Source organism: Carcharodon carcharias, chromosome 13 (assembly GCF_017639515.1).
Source record: "Carcharodon carcharias isolate sCarCar2 chromosome 13, sCarCar2.pri, whole genome shotgun sequence".
NCBI classification, from domain to species: domain Eukaryota; kingdom Metazoa; phylum Chordata; class Chondrichthyes; order Lamniformes; family Lamnidae; genus Carcharodon; species Carcharodon carcharias.
The window spans coordinates 9786807-9807520 of NC_054479.1; the positions used below are offsets into that span (position 1 = coordinate 9786807).

At 42.7% G+C, this 20714-nt stretch overlaps 1 protein-coding gene across 1 annotated transcript; it reads left to right on the forward strand.

Moving 5' to 3' along the window:
* The first annotated feature begins 12 nt into the window (after window positions 1–12).
* Window positions 13–20464, forward strand: trmt2a (tRNA methyltransferase 2 homolog A). The gene is made up of 12 exons (XM_041203399.1): window positions 13–100; window positions 5244–5874; window positions 7215–7323; window positions 8463–8644; window positions 9430–9544; window positions 10713–10828; window positions 14420–14531; window positions 15350–15472; window positions 17934–18009; window positions 18646–18762; window positions 18914–19010; window positions 20005–20464. Exons 2-12 carry the CDS (start codon window positions 5258–5260, stop codon window positions 20129–20131), a joined length of 1791 nt encoding a protein of 596 aa, XP_041059333.1. The 5' UTR covers window positions 13–100; window positions 5244–5257; the 3' UTR covers window positions 20132–20464.
* The last annotated feature ends 250 nt before the right edge of the window (window positions 20465–20714 follow it).

Sequence of the window (20714 nt, forward strand, 5' to 3'; positions counted from 1 at the left end):
GGTCATTCCCACAATGCTGTGCACGGTCCCCAGCTTGACCTTTACAAAATGGATGCGCCCTACTGGTGCGCTCTGTTCAACCCTTGAAGAATCAAGAATTGTGAGTAAACATCAAATAAATTAGAAAGTTGGGATGCTATATTTTTTGTCTTAAATGCTTACTTATACATTCTCAATCGTATAAAGGACGTTAGGGTGTGTTTTCCCCCCTTTTTGTAGCACTGCAGTATTCAGGGACAGATTTCCATTCCCTCACAATATGGTATCTTGAGCTGTCAATCAGTTAATTTTTCTGATTGAGATGTGTTTTGCATTGCTCTTTTGCTTTTAAAACGCAAACGCCAGTGTTTTCTTGTCCCTAACGAGTTCTTTTGTTAGAATTGCTGCTTTAACGATCTGCACTTTTCACTATTGTTACTTCTTTAGCTTTTGAAATGTGATTTTTTTTAAGCTTTTTTTTCAAAAAGAATGCTAGTGGCATGTTTTTTTTTTATTAATTCACGGGATGTGGGCTTCGCTGGCTGGGCTGGCATTTATTGCCGATCCTTAGTTGCCCTTAAGAAGGTGGTGGTGAGCTGCTGAGCTGCCTTCTTGAACCGTTGCACTCCATATGTTGTAGGTACGCCCACAGGGCTGTTAGGGAGGGAGTTCCAGGATTTTGACCCAGTGACAGTGAAGGAACAGCAATATATTTCCAAGTCAGGATGGTGAGTGACTTGGAGGGGAACTTCCAGGTGGTGGTGCTCCCATCTATCTGCTGCCCTTGTCCTTCTAGGTGGTAGTGGCCATGGGTATGGAAGGTGTTTTCAAAGGAACCTTGGTGAATTCCTGCTATGCATCTTGTAGATGGTACACACTGCTGCTGCTGTGCGTCGGTGGTGGAGGGAGTGAATGTTTTTGGATATGGTGCCAGTCAAGCGGACTGCTTTGTCCTGGTCGATGTCCAACTTCTTGAGTGTTGTAGGAGCTGCACTCATCCAGGCAAGTGGGGAGTATTTGATCACACTTCTGACTTGTGCCTTGTAGGTGGTAGACAGGCTTTGGGGAGTCAGGAGGCAAGTTATTCGTCACACGATTCCTAGCCTCTGACCTGCTCTTGTAGCCACAGTATTTATATAGCTAGTCCAATTCAGTTTCTGGTCAGTGATAACCCCCAGGATGTTGGTAGTGGGGAATTAAGTGATGATAATGCCATTGAACATCAAGGGGTGATAGTTGGATTCTCTCGTTGGAGATGGTCATTGCCCGGCACTTGTGTGGTGCAAATGTTACTTGTCACTTGTCAGTCCAAACCTGGATATTGTCCAGGTCTTGCTGCATTTGGACATGGATTGCTTCAGTCTCTGAGGAGTCATGAATGGTGCTGAACATTGTGCAAACATCAGCGAACATCCCCATTTCTGACCTTATGATGGAAGGAAGGTCGTTGATGAAGCAGCTGAAGATGGTTGGGCCTAGGACACTATCCTGAGGAACCCTTGCAGCGATGTCCTGGAGCTGAGATGACTGACTTCCAACAACCACAACCATCTTCCTTTGTGCTAGGTAGACTCTGACCAGCGAAGAGTTTCCCCCTTGATACCCATTGATTCCAGTTTTGCTAGGGCTCCTTGATGCCACAGTTGGTCAAATGCAGCCTTGATGTTAAGGGCAGTCACTCTCACCTCACCTCAGGAGTTCAGTTCTTTTGTCCATGTTTGAACCAAGGCTGGAACGAGGTGAGGAGCTGAGTGGCCCTGCCGGAACCCAAACTGGGCATCAGTGAGCAGGTTATTGCTAAGCAAATGCCCCTTGATGCACTGTTGATGTCCCCTTCCATTACTTTACTTTTTCACATTGAATGTAACAATATTCTTGGATGCCTTTCTGTGCAGGGCAACTGAAGTTGTTTGAACCCAGTAGCCAAACAACAATAGCAGAACTGCTGTTTCCTGTCACTCAGCCAACCTATATCCATGCTGCCACTATATCCCTTTTATTTCATGTGTCTCAACTTCACTGACAAGCCAAACCCTCTTTGTTGGCTCATCAACAAAATCCAATCAGGTTAGTTAAACATAATTTCCCAGTCCCTCGCCTTCTTAAAAAAAAAATTCTGCTTGTCTATTTTCTTACCAAATTGGATAACTTCACACTCACCCACATTGTATTCTATCTGCGATATTCCTGCCCACTGACTTACCTAGCCTGTATACCTTTACAGTCCTACTCATTGTTTCCTTCACCTAACTTTGTATTGTCAGCAAAGCTGGAACTCTTACAGCTTATCCCCTCATCTAAGATTGGATATAGCCGACCGCTGACTCTTGCAGTATGTCACTAGTTGCAGCCTATCAACTGATAATGGCTTGTTTATTTCTATTCTGTTTTCTGTACATTAACCAATCCTCAGTCCAAGCTAATGCATTATCATCAATCAAATGAGCCCTAATTTTGTGTGATAACCTCATGTGACTTTATAAAAATTCATTCACAGGATGTGGAAGTTAGGCCAACATTTAGGCTCATCTCTAACTGCCTTTGTGAAGATGGTGGTGAGCTTCTGCCATAAATGCAACTGAATGACTTGCTAGGCCATTTCAGAGGGCAGTTAAGAATCGACCATCTTTGTGGGTCTAAAGTCCCGGATAGGCCAGACTGGCTAAGAGCGACAGATTTCTTTCCCTAAAAGATATTTGTGAACCAGATGGGTTTTTGTTTCAGATTTATTTAATGGGTTGAATTTAAATCCCCCAGCTGCTGTAGTGGGACAAGTCTGTGGGACAGCTGTCCCAATTTTTGCACTAGCCCCCAGATGTTGGTAAGGTCGACTTTGCAGGGTCGACAGGGCTGAGATTGCTGTTGTCTTGACCGATGCTGGGCAGCAGTCTGTCTGGTTTTATTCCTTTTTTTGTGACTTTGTAGTGGTTTGACACAACTGAGTGGCTGGCTCAGCCATTTCAGAGGGCATTTAAGAGTCAAGCACATTGCTGTGAGGTCTGCAGTCACATGTCGGCCAGACCAGGTAAGGATGACAGATTTCCTTCCCTCAAGAACATTAGTGAACCAGATGGGTTTTTACAACAATCAACAATGGTTTCATGGTCACCATTAGATTCTAATTCCAGATGTTTTATTGAATTCAAATTCCACCATCTGCCATGGTGGGATTCGAACCCGAGTCCCCAGAGCATTACCCTGGGTCTCTGGATTACTAGTCCAGTGACAACACCACGACACCATCGCCTCCCCAGCCTCCTGTGCCTCCCCTGAGGGCTTTTCGCTCCTTTCTTGAGCAGAGGCCTGAACAATCCCCATCCACCTCCACCCTCCTTTGCCTGGCTGAACTGGTGTTCTCATTAAATAATTTCTCCTTTAATGTCTCACTTCCTCCAAATAAAAGGTGTTCCAGTGGGTACCTGCATGAGCCTGTATTTTTGAGGAACATGTGGAACATTCCTTGTCCTAGTCAAGTTAGACCCAAGTAAGGGTCCTCTCCCACAACACTTTTTCCGGTGCATCGATGACCATGTTGGTGTTGCTCCTTGCCCTCATCCTGTACTGTTAAAATTAATCAATTTTACTTCCAATTTCCACAGCACCTTCCCATGCAATCGCAGGAAGTTTAACATCTGCTGCTTTACCTCATCTCTTCTCACTGGCCAAGTCCCCAAAAACACTTTCCAGGTGAAGCAGCAATTTACTTATACTTATTTCAATTCATCTACTATATTCACTGCTTACAATGTGGTCTCCTCTACATTGAGACCAAATGAAGACTGGGTGACAGCTTTGCAGAACAGTTCCCCTCAGTCCACAAGCACAACCATGACCTTCGGTTGCCATTTCGATTCACCACCTTGCTCTCATGTTCATGTCTGCCCTCAGCCTGCTGCAATTTTCCAGTGAAGCCCAACACAAGCTGGAGGAACAGCAACTCATCTTCCATTTAGGCACTTTACAGTTTTCTAGACTCAACATTGAGTTCAACAACTTCTACCCTCCATTTTGAATTTCTTCCAAGTGTCAGCTTGTGTCTTGTTTCCATGTTTTTGCTTTCAGGCAGAGCTGAGCTTTATTTTGCTATTAAAACATACTCTGGATCAATGCTTTGTTTCTCTGCTGCTACTATTACCAGTCCCTTTGCCTTTTTGCTCATGACTACTTTGGTATTTAATCCCCCCTTCCCTCTAACCTATCCCTGACCTTCCCCTTTGTTTCACCTGACCCCCGCCTTCCACGTTTTCCACAGTCAGAAACCCATCACATTTCTACCTCTCTTCAGTTATGAAGAAGCATCATATTGGACTCAAAACATTTCTATCTCCACAGATGATGATAAACCTGCTGGATTTTTCCAGCACTTTATTATTTCAGATTTCCAGCATCCACAATGTTTTGCTTTTATGCAAGAAGCTCCCTGCTGTTCAAATAATGCTGTGTAGTCTTTTATCCTCATTGGAGAGAGTAGATGGACATAAAAGATCTCATATAAAAGGCAGCAACTTTGACAATGCTGGATTCCTCCAGTACTGCATTGAAGTGTCGCCCTCAATTCATGTACGCAAGTCTTGAACTCATGTAATGCTGATACTGAATCTAAAATCAAATTGCATTGAACCACTCTTGAATATCTTTTCTGTCTGTGTTCAAAAGTTCAATACCGGGGTCTTGGATGATGCTCTATACCTTTCCATTATTGAGGATAGAGCCGTTGAAGATTGCTGGCTAATGGCTATGAAAGTCTTGTATGAGGAGGCAGGCGGGGAGGATCAAAATATTTAAACACTCAAAAACAGAAACAGAAATACCTGGAAAAACTCAGCAAGTCTGGCAGCATCGGCGGAGAAGAGCACAGTTGACGTTTCGAGTCCTCATGACCCTTCAACAGAACGAAGTAAATTTACTTGCTCTTCTTCGCCGATGCTGCCAGACCTGCTGAGTTTTTCCAGGTATTTCTGTTTCTGTTTTTGTTTTGGATTTCCAGCATCCGCAGTTTGTTGCTTTTATTTAACCACTCAGTCTGGGTTCTAGTTGCATAGGCAATGGAATAATTTCATAATTTGAAACAAATGAACAATGTCACCCTGACACTTGGCATGAAAATCAAGACTTTAACTTGATACATTAAGTTTTCTTCTGAATTTGGAATTGTTGGAACAGAATTGAAAGATTATTTGGAAGTATGGTACCTGATCTAGGTGCACTGCATGCTAGTTTTGTGTGTTTGTGGTATAGTAATGATGGTATTTTATGTATTTTAGAATCTGGGGAAACAATGGCTGAAGAAGGAACTAGCATTTCTCCTGTTGAGATTCAAAAAGAAACCAAGGAAACAACTAATTTAACTGCGCCAGAGGAAAATGCAGATTCCAGTATCTCAGATGAAACTCAGATGGATGGGACTGAGCCCGAGGCTGACGTGTATCGATATATTAAAGGTGATCTTTTTACATCTGAAATTTACAAGATCGAAATACAGAACCTCCCAAAATTTGTAAGTTTCAGTGATTTAAGAAAATTCCTCAGCAGGAATAGCTTAGTTCCTCATAAAATCAAACTCTTTGGAAAACGGCCTTTTGCATTTGTGACTTTTAAAGAAGAGCAAGAACGAGACCGGGCGATGGAGGTCCTTCAGGGACAAGTTTGGAAAAATAGGAATTTGCGCGTCCGATTAGCAAAACCAAAAGCTGATCCTATTGCCAAGAAACGAAAGCAGGAAGGCAGTGAGAATGATAGTCATGAACAGAAGCGCGCTGTTCCAGTGGAAGGCTTGGACAGATCTTTAAGCGAACAAATTGCTGATGTTGTGACACCTCTGTGGAACATTCCATATGAAGAACAGCTGAAAAAGAAAGAGCAGAATGTCTTACAAGTGTTGGCATTGTTGACCACGTACGTATGCTTGCCTTGGGGTTCTGTGTTTGATAATGAAGCAGCTAATGTGAAAGCATGCCTTTTTTGTAAGAATAAGCACATCACGCCCATCCCATGGCCTTTTTCAATGCAACTGCCCGCTTGTCAGATATTAATCACTAACCCAGACTCTTGAGACGCGAGTCACTGCAGGCTGTAAGCTTTGTAAGTGAGTAAGTTTAAACCATTTCTCATGCCAGTCCCTGGCTGGAGTCCACATCACACCACAGCCGATAACGGCATTCTCACTCACCCAGGCAGAATGGTTAAGTGTGGAATAAGTTCAGTGAAATTCCGAGTGTGTCTACTCCTGCTCCTAATTGGCTCCCCTGCCAAGGTCTTCTACTGCTATTTTACCAGCCTTCCCATCTCCCACCCTGTCTCCTGACAGCTGGTAAAATCTAGTCCTCAGGTTCGCCCCATCCCACCCTGTTGGCAATGGCCACCCCTGCAGCAGCTGCATCACCACTTGAGGATGCCTCCACCACCCCAAGCCCTCCCCAGCACTGCCCAATTGCTCCTGCCTGATCCCGGCCTGCTGAAAGAAACTTAACTCATCTTCAAGGACACCTCATTATGGACGGCGGTCCTAGCAGTGGCCTCTTAATTGTTCCCCCGCTGGTGAAATGCTGGTGCGTGGTCAGCTTCCACTTCCGGCCCTGGTGGCAGGACTTCTTCCCTGCTGATCAGATTGAGATGTGGGCATGTCCGCACTTGAAATGTGAATGTTTTCTTCAAGAAGTCAGGATTAGGGGACAACTTTTGTTTTGGGGTGGGAGGGGGGTGGTTGAGGTTTCTATTCAGAATTGAATTTTTAAAATAATAAACATATGCATTCGGCTGTGTCAATGTGCTATGGGGTGCAGGGATGCTGAGCCCTTGGTGGAACTTGCTAATCTCATTAGCCATTTCAATGGATATTGCACCAGACCGCCATGAGGCAGAGTCTGGAGAGAATGCATTGCTGCGTAGCATTGGTCCCTGGACACTGAGAAGCCTCGTCTGGGTCAGCCTTGTTCATTGACCGAGGAATTGAAAGCTCATAAGCAAAACCGGGGAAGTGGGTGAAGAAGGAGAAGTAAATTTAAATATAAAAAAAAATACTGTACCCCTTCTGTGTCACACCTTATCACAACTTAGTGCTTAATTCTATAAGTTTTAAGTCCACCGATTATTATTAAACAGTCAATTGTTGCAGCCAATCTGCACCAAGACGAGCGGAATTGAAATCGATCAGTTAATTGGCTTTTTTTTATGGTATATATAACATGGCTTAGTGGAATCCAAGTCTTACTCCCATTTATTTTTTAAAATATTAGAGAAATAGGAACCCATAATCGAGCCCTTGTGCCATGGGTGTTTCAACAGAAAAAGAAATTTGGTGGAAACTGCTGTCCGTTCGAGGGAGTGAAGCCATCGCCACTGCAGGTATGTTAACAACCAGTAAATCACATGGCAATGTGAATTCACCTTCTTGGGTCTCAGTTTCTTGTAGCCAGGATCTTTCCTAAGATTTGAGTGAACAGTACTGATTCAGGTGGGGGTGGAGGAGAACTAAAGTTCAAATATGCTCCTGTAATTGCACAGAGAAGCTGATCCTCAGACTTTCTGCCTGCAGGCATTGATCAACCCTTTCCGACGCTGACAGATCCCATCTGATAAACCTAGTTAGGACAGAAATGGCACATAGCGAGCTGCAGACCCTCAATCATTCATTGGGTCAATTGGAGTCTCGGTAGTGGAAATAATTTCAGGACCTTTAGAGAAGCATGAATATTGAAATCTTATAGGAGTAGGCCATTCGGTCCTTTGAGCCTGCTGCACCATTTGATAAGATCATGGCTGATCTTATTGTGGTCTCATTACACTTTCCTGTCTGCCTGCTAGCAGCAGCAGCTGCCCCCCCCCCCCCAAGCCATAAGGTTACCCCCATTTAAATAATGAACACATGCGTTCTGCTGCGTCCCTGTGCTGTAGGATGCAGGGACTCTGAGCCCTTGACACTCGCTTGTCTATCAAAAATCTAACTCAACCTTGAATAAATTCAACGATCCAACCTCCACTCCTTTCTGGGGACTAATCACCCTCTGAGAGATAAAAATTCTCCTCTCCGTCTTTCATGGGAAACCTCTTATTTTTAAACTCTATCCCCTAGTTCAAGTCTCCCCTAAAAGCGGAAACATCTTCCCAGTATCCACCCTATTAAGACCCCTCAGGATCTTATATGTTTCAATAAGATCATATATCAAATGATCATATATGTCAAATGGGAATAGACAGCCCAGTCTTTAACTGATGGAGTGTTTGTGGTCTAGCAAAGTTTGCAGATAATTGGTATCCACTTCAGCTACCTCATTGTTGACATGTGCATATGTACACACATGAGAACATACACACACACTTCAGCATCTTTGAATTGTTACCAAACTTGGTAAGATCGTAACTGGGTTTTTGCCTGAATCCATTGTGTGGTGTGAAATGTGGCAGCTACAACGGTGCAGGTTTGGTATTTGTACTAATTATGTCTTCATTTACACATTTCCAGCATTGCGATTTTTTTGTTTCAGACTGAATACCGTAACAAGTGCGAATTTTTAATTGGCGTTGGAGCAAATGGAGAAGATAAAACTATAGGATGTCGCTTGGGTAAATACAAGGGAGGATCGTGTGCAGTTGTAGAGCCATTTGATACTGTTCATATTCCAGCCAAAGCAAAGGAAGTTGTGAAGGCATTTCAGAACTACATAAGGTTATTAAAGCCACTCACTATCTCAGTGGATTACCATGTTATTTTTCCCTGTTTAGTTGGATTATTACAATGTTTTTCATATCTCTTTTTTGCTGTTGCTTCCCTTTGCCTGCCCTGGAAATGGTGCCTCCCATTCACTTGGAAAGCAGCATAAACTGAGAAACTACCTCTCTACCAATTCTGCTTTATATTCAACAGAGGATATTCATTTTAGACTGGCTAGGTGCCTTGGTTTATTTATATTGCTCTGGTGAAATAAACCCATGTAAACAGCAGTCCAGGGTGAGACCTGTGCTGTTTGCCTACTTCTCCTTAAAATGCCAATCCAATATTCTTGTACTTTTGTCATAATGTCCTGCAGAATTCCATACAGTAATTTAGGACATATTATTTTGCAATCAATAAACATGGATGCGGAAAGATTTATTTTGAAACGCTTCTGTTGTTGTTGATGAGGCATAGTTGTCTTAGCCAAGACTAAATAAAAGAGAGCAGCATTGTTTTGAGCAATTTTCTGGTGATTATATAACATGCAAACAGAACACAGATGGTGGAGATCCACTCCTGTAGAGTCACCTTCCAGGCTGGCTTTAGCCAGTTTGCTGATTTGGTTGCAAAGTGTCAAGGAAAGGAAAGTAGCAGCAAATTGGATTGTGCTGAACTAAATACATATTTAGGTCACCGATGAAGCTGCAGAAAGGCCCTCTCTTGCCCCCCCACCTCCCACACACACCTCCATTTCATTTAAAAGTTTATCATATTTCTGATTGTTTTTTGGTTTGCAGGTCATCTCCTTATTCTGTGTATAGCCCAGAAACATATGAAGGTCACTGGAAGCAGTTGACTGTACGCATCACTAGAGCTAAGCAGATCATGGCTATAATTTACTTCAACCCTCAGGTACTGTTGTCAGTAATTAATTTGTTGGTCTGTTTGACACATGGTAATTTTGTGCTTTAATACTGGTTTAAAGAAATTGGGTGCAGAATGGCTAATGAACCAAATTTAGAATTTGTCTAAATCGTTTTGGAAAGGTAGCTAATCTGTTTGTACACTTGCCAGTGTCGGCTGCCTTTATTTTCTTGTGTTTTTATGCCTTGCACTTGTTTGTTGGCGGTGGCCTGGGAACAGACGTCTGTGCAGAATGCCTTCAGCAGCCTGAAATTCTGCAGCAATATGTTGAATTGTGAATGTGGCCCACAGCTCTCTGTCCCTTTCATCATGTCACTGAGTAAAATAACTTCATTTCGATTCCACAAAAACATAAAACACAGGAACAAAGGATAGAGAATTGTTCATGGCTACACTTTCAGCAACTGTTGATGACTCAAGCTGCATGAAACCTGTGTTTTCTATATTAGCGTATCTATTATTGACTGATAATGTAATTTTTTTCTTAACAAGTCTTTGTCAATGTGGACTAAGATGAAATTACTTGTTACGTATATCTAGTTGAATTTGAAGGAGAGGCCATCAGTTGTCAAGGTAGATCAAACCAATCATTTTGGCTTCTGCATCATATTATTGACTTTTTAGCCCCAGTAGAACTGTGCAGTTTTTTTAATGGGGAAATCTTGGAATATAGATTTTACCTGATGGTTCAAAGTCTGTTACAAAACACTAACACAGATGCTTAGACGATGATGACCATGGGAGATCAAGTATGAGATTTATAACATCATCTGAACCCTTAGTCTGTTGTACACATAAACATATATCCAGGCATCTTTGAAAGCGTGAATTCCAGTTCTGTTACTTCCCCCTCCATGTTTCTCTACTCTTACTCTATCGTGACCTGCCTCAGGCTCTGCTGCTCTGAGCTAACGGCAGTGGGGCCATAAATGTCACCCAGTGGAAAGGCATCTTGCTTTTCTTCACCTCTGAATCTCAACAAAGCCACTGTTCAGAGATTTCTATCTTGGGACTACATGTATTCTGTGCAATTAGACACAATTTGTTTAAATTTTGGAGTTTGACTTTTGTTGCCTCTTATAGTTGCATTACCAATTTTGCCTCTATTGCTTGATGGGTTTCTGTGTCTTTTAATTCCCCTCCCAACTATTTATAGAAACTAACCAAACCAGAACTAGAAGAGCTGCAAGGCAAATTAGCCAACCACTTCACAGAAGGTGATGGGAAGGATTGTGGAGTGACCTCACTTTACTTTGCTGAAGAAGGTCAAAGGTAAGGAATTGTGCAGATTTGGAAAGTCGTGTTTAGCATCAATTTCAACGGATTGCCAAGATTTCTGATCGCCTGACTCTCTACCCACCCACACTGCTGATTCCTCCTTTTGTACCTCAAATCACAAAAATGGAAGTGCAAACAAAAACAGGTGAGGAGCTCAAGATAAATTCTCCAAGGCCAAAAGCAAGAAAAAGAGATGAAAGGCAAGGATGAGGGAAAAATTGGAAAGTAACTAGTCCAGAAGAGAGTCACAAGACTGAGTCAATCCAGTATCGTAGAATTATACAATAGTACAGAGGGAGTCCATACGGACCATCAAGCATATGCTGGCTCTTTCGAAGAATCCAATTGGTCCCACCTTCCTGCTCTTTCCATCATATCCTCAGTCAGGCTAGAAGTCTCAAGTACTGGTCACCACTTCTATGGAATAATACCCGTCTCTGCAGTTATAAAACATTATATCCTCCAACTTCCTCGTGCAGCCCTTGGAGAGATGGGCCTCTATAAAACAGCCAATTTATTCAACATTGTTTGGTGAAGGAGTGTTTTAATTCCTTTGGTTTATCATTAATTTTGCCTCAGGATTATATCAGTGTGACCTTTACCAACACTGTCCCCAACTGATTTAAATAACTTATCCAACAAGACTGTATTGAAACCCTGCATCATTATAAATCCTTTAATTATAGCCCATATAAATCTCTGACTCTCCAGGAATTAAACAGGCCGTAACTTCTGAGCTCCAGGTTGTCCTATCTGGGGTAATACCCCAAAGATATGCTAGGGAACCATCCCTTCCCCCTCCCCCCTCACTGGAACTTCCCAGGTAAGGTTTGCATGGCAATTGCCTGGGATGTGCCAAGTTCCCATGGCAATTGCCCTGCACTGGGAACCATCCAAAAATGCGACTTAAATCGCAATCTTCGGATGGTTCCGACTGTGTTACATCAATAGTTACCCATAAAAAATTACAAGGATTAAAACCACTTTTAACTTCTGGGTAATTATTGCACAGAACCACACCGGCCACTGGATTTGCCCCACCCCCCAGCCTCCACTGTATACTCCCGGAGGCCTGACTCCCAACTTTCACTGACCCGACCCACCCAAATCCTATTACCTTGTATGCTTATTTTCTCCCTGGCCTGTCGAGGACTTTTAAACTGGCTCAACCCTTAACTTCCCTGGTTTACAGCTGCTGGTGCTTCTTTTTAAAAAAAGGGGGCGCAGCCTCCTTGCATCCAACAGAGCTGCCCTCGATGTTGGGCCCCAGGGATGTGCTGCACTGCCTAGATCTCACCCGGCCTGAGTTGGAAAGTTGGGCGAGACAGGATCGAAAAAAATTTCGGGTAAGAAAGTAGGAGCGGCATGGCAGTCCGACTCTGGTTGCCACTCTGAGGAAGTTCAGGCCCATTCTATCTCTTGGAACCTATCCTTAGAGCTCTAAGATTTTTTAATCATTCTGCTGTCCCTCACAGACTCTCAGAATCTCACAGTGCAGAAGAGGCCCTTCGGCCCATCGAGTCTGCACCAATACGTGAGAAACACCTGACCTACCTACCTAATCCCATTTACCAGCACTTGGCCCATAGCCTTGAATGTTATGATGTGCCAAGTGCTCATCCAGGTACTTTTTAAAGGATGTGAGGCAACCCGCCTCCACCACCCTCCCAGGCAGCGCATTCCAGACCCTCACCACCCTCTGGGTAAAAAAGTTTTTCCTCACATCCCCCCTAAACCTCCTGCCCCTCACCTTGATCTTATGTCCCTTTGTGACTGACCCTTCAACTAAGGGGAACAGCTGCTCCCTATCCACTCTGTCCATGCCCCTCATAATCTTGTACACCTCGATCAGGTCGCCCCTCAGCCTTCCCTGCTCCAACGAAAGCAGCTCAAGTCTATCCAACCTCTCTTCATAATTTAAATGTTTTATCCCAGGCAACATCCTGGTGAATCTCCTCTGCACACCATCCAGTGCAATCACATCCTTCCTATAATGTTGCAACCAGAAGTGCACACAGTACTCCAGCTGTGGCCTTACCAAGGTTCTATACAACTCCAAAATGACCTCCCTACTTTTGTAATCTATGCTTCGATTGATAAGGCAAGTGTCCCATATGCCTTTTTCACCACCCCACTAACACGCCCTCCGCCTTCAGAGATATATGGACACACACGCCAAGGTCCTTTCTTTCCTCAGAACTTCCTAGTGTCATGCCGTTCATTGAATACTTCCTTGTCAAATTACTCCTTCCAAAGTGTATCACCTCACACTTTTCAGGGTTAAATTCCGTCTGCCCATTTGACCATCCCGTCTATATCTTCCTGTAGCCCAAGACACTCAACCTCACTGTTAACCACCCGGCCAATCTTTGTGTCATCTGCAAACTTACTAACCCTACCCCCCACATAGTGATCTATGTCATTAATATAAATGGCAAATAATAGGGGACCGAGCACAGATCCCTGTGGTACGCCACTGGACACTGGCTTCCAGTCACTAAAGCATCCTTCTGTCATCACCCTCTGCCTGCTACAACTAAGCCAATTTTGAATCTACCTTATCAAATGACCCTGTATCCCATGTGCATTTGCCTTCTTTATAAGTCTCCCCTGTGGGACCTTGTCAAAGGCTTTGCTGAAATCCATACAGACTACATCAACTGCACTATCCTCATTTACACACCTGGTCACCTCCTCAAAAAGTTCAATCAAATTTGTTGGGCATGACCTCCCTCTGACAAAGCCATGCTGACTATCCCTGATCAAACCTTGCCTCTCCAAGTGGAGATAGATTCTCTTCTTCAGAACTTTCTCCAATAGTTTCCCTACCACTGACGTGAGACTCACTGGCCTGTAGTTCTCTGGCTTATCTCTACAACCCTTCTTAAATAGCGGAACCACATTAGCTGTTCACCAGTCCTCTGGCACCTCCCCCGTGGCCAGAGAGGAATTAAAAACTTGGGTCAGAGCCCCTCCTTTCTACCCTTTCCACAACCTTGGTAACCTTCAAATTCTGCAGGTACAAAATCAGGGCAAGGTACCTCAAGTTCTGACATAGCAGAACTTTATACATTCTGAATATAGTAAATTGTGCTGTGCTTTAGTACATTGCTTGCACAGCTTTGACAAGTGAAATTTATTAAACGTTAATCACATTACTTGAGGAGCACATAGTTAGGACTGACTTGAGTGCATTACTGAGGGTGCATTGTCTGAGGTGCTGTCTTTCAGACGAGACATTAAAACAAGATTCCACAATAATATTTGAGGGAATAGGGTTCTGGAAGTGTCCTGACCAATATTTATCCTCAGCCAACATCACCAGGAAGCAATCACGCAATTATCCAGTAACTTGCTGTTTGTGGGACCTTGCTACAAATTGTCCACATGATTACATTTAAAGGTTAAGGTGCTTTTGGAACATCCTGGGGATGTGTTAAGTGCTGTAGAAATGCAAGTTCATATTTCTCAAACTGTATTGGTTGTTAAAATCTCTAATTGAAACAGCTTTTTAAAAATTGCAGCCAAGGTTTTGGAGGTAAAACATCAGCATAGAATCTAAGGTTTTGTTTTGAACACTTCCAGAAAAACTCCCAACTTGGAAGACTTGCCTTTGGACCATGTGACCGGGGAGAAGTACATATATGAAGAGCTCCTTGGACTTAAATTCCGGATTTCTCCTCATGCATTTTTCCAGGTGAAATTGATTTTTAATATTTGAGATATTAACATCTATTGTGTTTGAGCATGTAGTGTTGGTGAATGGTCATATTCCATTGTAGGTTCTTGGCTTGTGCATCAAGCATTCCTAGTTTGGGTATAGCACAGCCAAATACATAGCTCTACTCTGCTTCAACAAGGTTCTTAAACCCTGGCTGTATAACCCACTGTACCGGTGTGACATTATCATCTCCCATAGTAACCGTTCTTGTGACTGCTCAGTGAGTTAAGTACTGCCAAATTGAGGAGTACTTTGTGCTGCAGTCATCAGCCCACCTGGGAGTGGGTTTATGCTACTCATTGGCAGATGGTGCCTTTACAGTCTGGAGGGGGAACAAACTCCATCTGCGCTGGATTTAAAACCGGGCCGTGGGGGTTGGCAGGAAGGACCATGTGCTAACCCATGACAGTGCCTGGCCCCCCAAAATATTTTGAACTTGGCCTCTGTTGTGAACTTTGCCGGGGAGGAGTGGTTGAATGTAATCTTTTTCCTTTCGGCCAGAAGCCCTGTTCCCAGTGTTGGCCACGTTGCATAGTGAAGGTGGCGAGTGCCACCTTCCTGGGATCCAGGCATTTCCACGGATCAGGAAAGAGAAAATCATTGAATGCCTTTATCTGACTGAGAAGCAGCTTTTGTTGTGACCTGGAAGCAGGTTGCTCTCTTGACTGCAGGAAGTATCTCCTGGTTTGATTCAAGACGGGGTGAGGGTGAAAAGGGCTGTTTTGCACTAGAGCCTTCGTAACCTAATCAATTAAATATTATTATGACATGGATATAAACATTTTTGGATCAAGGTGAACACCAAGGCTGCAGAGGTGCTTTATTCAGCAGTTGGAGACTGGGCCAATCTTAACCAAGATTGTATTGTGATGGACGTTTGCTGTGGCACTGGAACTATTGGGCTTTCCCTCGCAAAGGTAAATGAAAAGTTTTCTTTTGAGAAACCTTGTTGAAGGGCCAATAGCACAAGGCTTTACTAACGCTGAAAAAGTTGTTTAGGGAAGTGCAGGTTGATCTGAAGCTTGGGTTTTAAAATCCTGTAGGACTTGGTGCAAGGGAAGACTTAGGAACATAGAAAATAGGAGCAGAAGCAGGCCATTCGGCCCCTCGAGCCGGCTCTGCCGTTCAATAAGATCATGGCTGATCTGTTTGTGATTCTGGGTTCCACATTCCCATCTACCCCGATGACCTTCGAATCCCCTGCCTAATAAGAATCAATCTCCTTCCACCTTAAAAAATATTCAGTGACTCCACCTTCGGAGGCAGGGAGTTCCAAAATTGCACAACCCTCTGAGAAAAAACTTCTCCTCATCTCTGTCCTAAAATGGCGACCCCTGATTTTAAAACAGTGCCCCCTGGTTCTGGACTCTCCCCCAAGAGGAAACATCATTTCCATGTCCACCTTGTCAAGACCGTTCAGGGTCTTTTATACTTCAATCAAGTCACCACTCACTCTTCTCAACTCCCGTGGAAACAAGCCCAGTCTGCCTAATCTTTCCTCATAAGACAACCTGCGCATTCCAGGTATCAATCTAGTAAACCTCTGAACCTCCTCCAATGCACTTACATCCTTCCTTTAAATAAGGAGACCAAAACTGCACACAGTATTCGACATGTAATTCCACAGATTTGAGGCTCTGTGGGAAATTGAGTTTGAGTAGGAGACTGTGAGATGACCTCTTATTTCAGAAAAAGTGGAAGTGCAGGTAATTGGCACTTAAAAAGCATCAATTTAGGCTGTAGTACCTTGCAGTACATTCACCGAATTTGCACGAATGGCCATATTGCCTCCATCCTCAAAGCAGTTGTTACCTCTACTCAAGAATGTTGCTGCACTCCGCTGCCAGGTGTCAGTACCAATAAAGAAGAGCTTTCTACATCCAAAAGTAGTGTGTGACCTTTTTGCAATGCCCAAGCACCAGTCATTGTTTTACCTCTGATATTCACTTGCCCAAAGCAGCTCTGGAAAGGAAATTGGTGGATGACTTTTGTATTTGTGTCACTGGAGTCAGGCTGAAAAATATCATCTGGTCATCTCCTCCCTCTTCTTGAGTTCCCTCCCCAAAAGCAGGCCCAACCCAGAGCGCTGCAATCTCCACCATGGATAGGGCAAGGAAACAGGCCCGAAATCCACTCCAGCTGTAATAGGCATCAAACCCCGTGCAATTGGCACCAGTATGATCCACACTGGCCATCCAACCAAGGAACGGCCGCTAATGGTGGAGCAATGGACTCGGTCTTGGTGACAAAGGCATCCATGAGTTCCTTGCACTTGTTGGAGTTTAGGGTGGAGGAAACAGGGGAGAGGGATCTAAAAAGACTATTGGCAAGAGAAGAAGGTGGGTTATCTTTGCATCCTATGGTCTTGCAATAATTGGTTTTGACAGATGAGAGGAGGTACTTTATGTGGTCCAGCCAGATCTGGCAGTGAATGGCTAAATGCTGTATCTGTTCAAGCCGATGTCCCTTGGAGTTAAAGGAGCAGAGATGGGGGCCCATACTGAGGGAAAACGGCAAGGGTGAAAGAGACTTGTGGTTTTAATGGGGCTAAATGTAGCAAAGTTGGTGGGGTTGTGGTCAAACAGATTGGGAGCTGCAGAAACGATGCTGTGAGTAGAAGGCGAAAGACTAAAGATTTGGGATTTTGAAAGCACGGTTGTAAGTGAATTAGGAGAGTTTCTATGGACGAACAGAGAAGGAAATAGGGTTGGAAGGGGAATGTGAGATTTGGTGGAGGGTTTGGACAGAGAGCAATACTGGAAAGAACATGGCCTTATCTGTGATATGATGGGAGTAGCAAGGCCACATGAGATGGCAATATTAAGGAGCTGGCAGTGAATGTGTTGAGTTTACATGGAGGGAGAGAATATGGGAGGATGAAGAGGTCAACAAACTCAGAACAGAACATGATGAATTGAGATGGAGGTTGAAATCACTGAGGACAAGAAGCCACTTGGTGCTGATGCTGTGGGAAGAAAACAATGAAGATATCTGTGAGAAAAGTATTTATATTTGGGTAGAGAATGAATATTTTAAATGAGGCGTGAAGGGGTGGAACAAGGTGAGATGGCTCAAAGGAGTGAGCGGACAAACCAAGGTGAGATTTGGTGAAGAGAGCCACACCACCATCACATATAATAAACCCTAACTGACCTCTGGACATAGAAAGTCCAACAGGGAATACCTGAGCAGAGGCATCAGAAGTTTAGCAACTAAACATTGTGGCTATATTTTAAGCTCCAGCTTTTTCTAACATTATCACTGGAGATCAACTTAACAAAAACTTATTGAAGCAGTGGAATAATACAAGGGATGCAGAAATTTAGGTTAGATATTTTGATATTAGGATTAATGATTTTTTTTTATCTTGTTGCTCAGAGAGTGAAGAAAGTTATTGGAATTGAAATGTGCCAGGAAGCGATAGAAGATGCGAAAGTGAATGCAGAGTTAAATGGTTAGTACTTATCCCTGTTAAATTTGCTTGTTAATTTGAGCCATGTCAAGTTCAGGGTTCCCTTTTCAGAACGGTCACCTGAGATAACCATGTTATCCTTCTATTACTATAGTACCTTTCTAATCATAAGAGTAGCGTGGGCCATCTCTTGGTCCTGCCCCAGGTGTTGTCAAAGCCACATCTTACCTGCTCATGGTCATGAAAGATACGGGGAAGGTATCAATCTTGTTTGTTCTCCTCCCTCTGCCCCAAGTGTGCACTTTTTTTGTGTGTAGCTTCTCACAGATAAACAGACTAAACTTACAGAAAGTCTCTCAGGGAATATTCAACAGCACTCGTTGATTGAGGCTTGGATTATGTTAAGTACTGAAACTTGGTGCTTAACGGAAACTTCGCTGAGGTTGCCATGTTTGTCAAAGAGCTGCTTGAAATCGTCCTTGGTGATCTGACTTGAAATAATTACATTTTTTAAAACGTTCTCTATTTCTGTTTGTTTTATCAAAGTGTCTTAAATGTTATGCAATTTACACAAGCTCCATTTTATTTTCCTATTCAAGGCTGGCAGAAAGCATATTTACCTAAATAACCGAGTTCACATTTCTGTCTAACTTCAGTTTAATTTTTGCTTCCATTCAGGTCTATCCAACGTGGAATTCTTGTGTGGGAAAGCTGAAGATCTCTTTCCCACTGTAATTAACTCTTTAACATCACAAAACCTGGTTGCTATTGTGGATCCACCAAGGGCAGGACTGCGTAAGAACCATTTTGATACTGAGCACTGCATTATTGAGTGTTGCAAGTCCAGGATTACAGACATTTTCTTTTTTTTCTTGATAACTTGGCTTACAATATTTTATTAGTTGCACTTTTTTTCCACATTTAACAATTTTTTTTTGACTTGCAGATTCCAGAGTTGTTTTAGCAATAAGAAGAGCAGAACACCTGAAAAGTCTCATTTATGTTGCGTGCAATGCCCGAGCAGCTATGAACAATTTCGTGGAGTAAGTAATGCACTTATTTTAACAATCTGAATATAAGTATACCTTAGGCACAGCAGAACCTGTAAGTTACAGTTAAGGCTGCACCACTCGTTTTCATGTTGTGCAGTGCTAATGATGCAAAACAAGGCATCAGCTCACATTTCTGCCACGTGTTTGACTTTCTCATCATAAAGGCTGTGTCATAGGAGAGAGAGCAGTCTTAAGTATACCCATTGTCTCATCTGCTGGTGTGAAGTACCATCTTTTGACTGGATTAAGTTCACAACCATTTCGTACAGAATAGCTGCCCTGTGTAGATATGGAGATGCACTGAGACCACAACAATATCGCCTTTAAAATGTGACCAACACGATGGGGACATGCAATTTAAGCATATTGGCATGAACCCATGGCACAAATGAGGTTCAGAGCTTTTGCAAAACTGGATGATTAAGAACCTTGGGATTAGATAATTTAATATATTTCCCAGTAAGCGAAGTGTGCCATGAATGGGGAAATGTACACTAAAAATTAATAGGATTAGAAAATTGGATTGAACAGATACTATTTGGATTTGAACCACCAGGTTCCAGTAAAATTAATGGTGGTATGGAGATGTTGAAAATTCTAATTAACAGATTGTTGTGGTGACAGTAAAAGAATGAGAAAGTTGTTTAAACTTAATCTGGCCTTGCACTTTGAATGTCAATAGCAGGAATTTTGAGATGTTGTAATACAAAGAATTGTTAAACAAATTTAGTACATAATATGCTATAACATTATCTTTGTTCCTTTTACCAATGTTCAACTAATCAATTGTAGAGTTGGAGCTAAAATGCGATTGTGCTTAGTTTAAAATTAACCTTTACTTTCAACAGGAGCATTCTTTACCATCTCTAGGGTGGTTGGGGACTTCATGTACACATTACAGATTAATTGAAGCTATAGCATTCTGATGTGAATTGTTAAGATAGTGAACTGTACAAAAAAATTACTTTTCTCACCTTTTGCATAGCCTTTGTCGTGCTCCATCTCATCGAGTCAAGGGATCTCCTTTTCGTCCAGTTAAAGCCATGGCTGTCGATCTCTTCCCACACACAATGTACTATGAGCTGTTAATATTATTTGAGAGAGTGGAATAAGCTCATACTCCAGAACCTTCTCGGGCACAGAGGAGACACTGAACTTGATGCAAATAACCAAGTGGTATTAAAAATAAAGATTGGAAATGCTACCTTGAAGATCACATACTCCATGTACCATCTACAGGCTTCAGCCTGTAATTATTGCTTGTGTATAATATTGAAATACAATTTTTTCTTTATGCATGATGTTTAAGTCACTTAATGTTTTAACCAAGTCTGTGGCTGCAGTCATGAAGAAAATTAGGACTTGAGTCTGAATGGTTCATTTATTTTGTATTTGTTCCTGTGTATGCATTTGTTGGAACTAATTAAAATGTGGTCATATCTGAAGGTTTTTATACTTTTTTTAGGTTTCCTGTTACTTATAGTAAGGGGTACAGAACTAATTGAAGTGTTTTATTGGTGTTTGAGGGATAGCCGTTGACAAGATCACCAAAAGAACTCCCTTGCCTTCGAATACAACAACATAGTTTAACATTTCCTCCAAAAGATAGGACCAACACTACAGCTCTCCCTCAGTACCGCAGTAAAGAGTCAGCTGAGATTATATACTAAAGTCTGACTTTATCCTGCCCTGGCC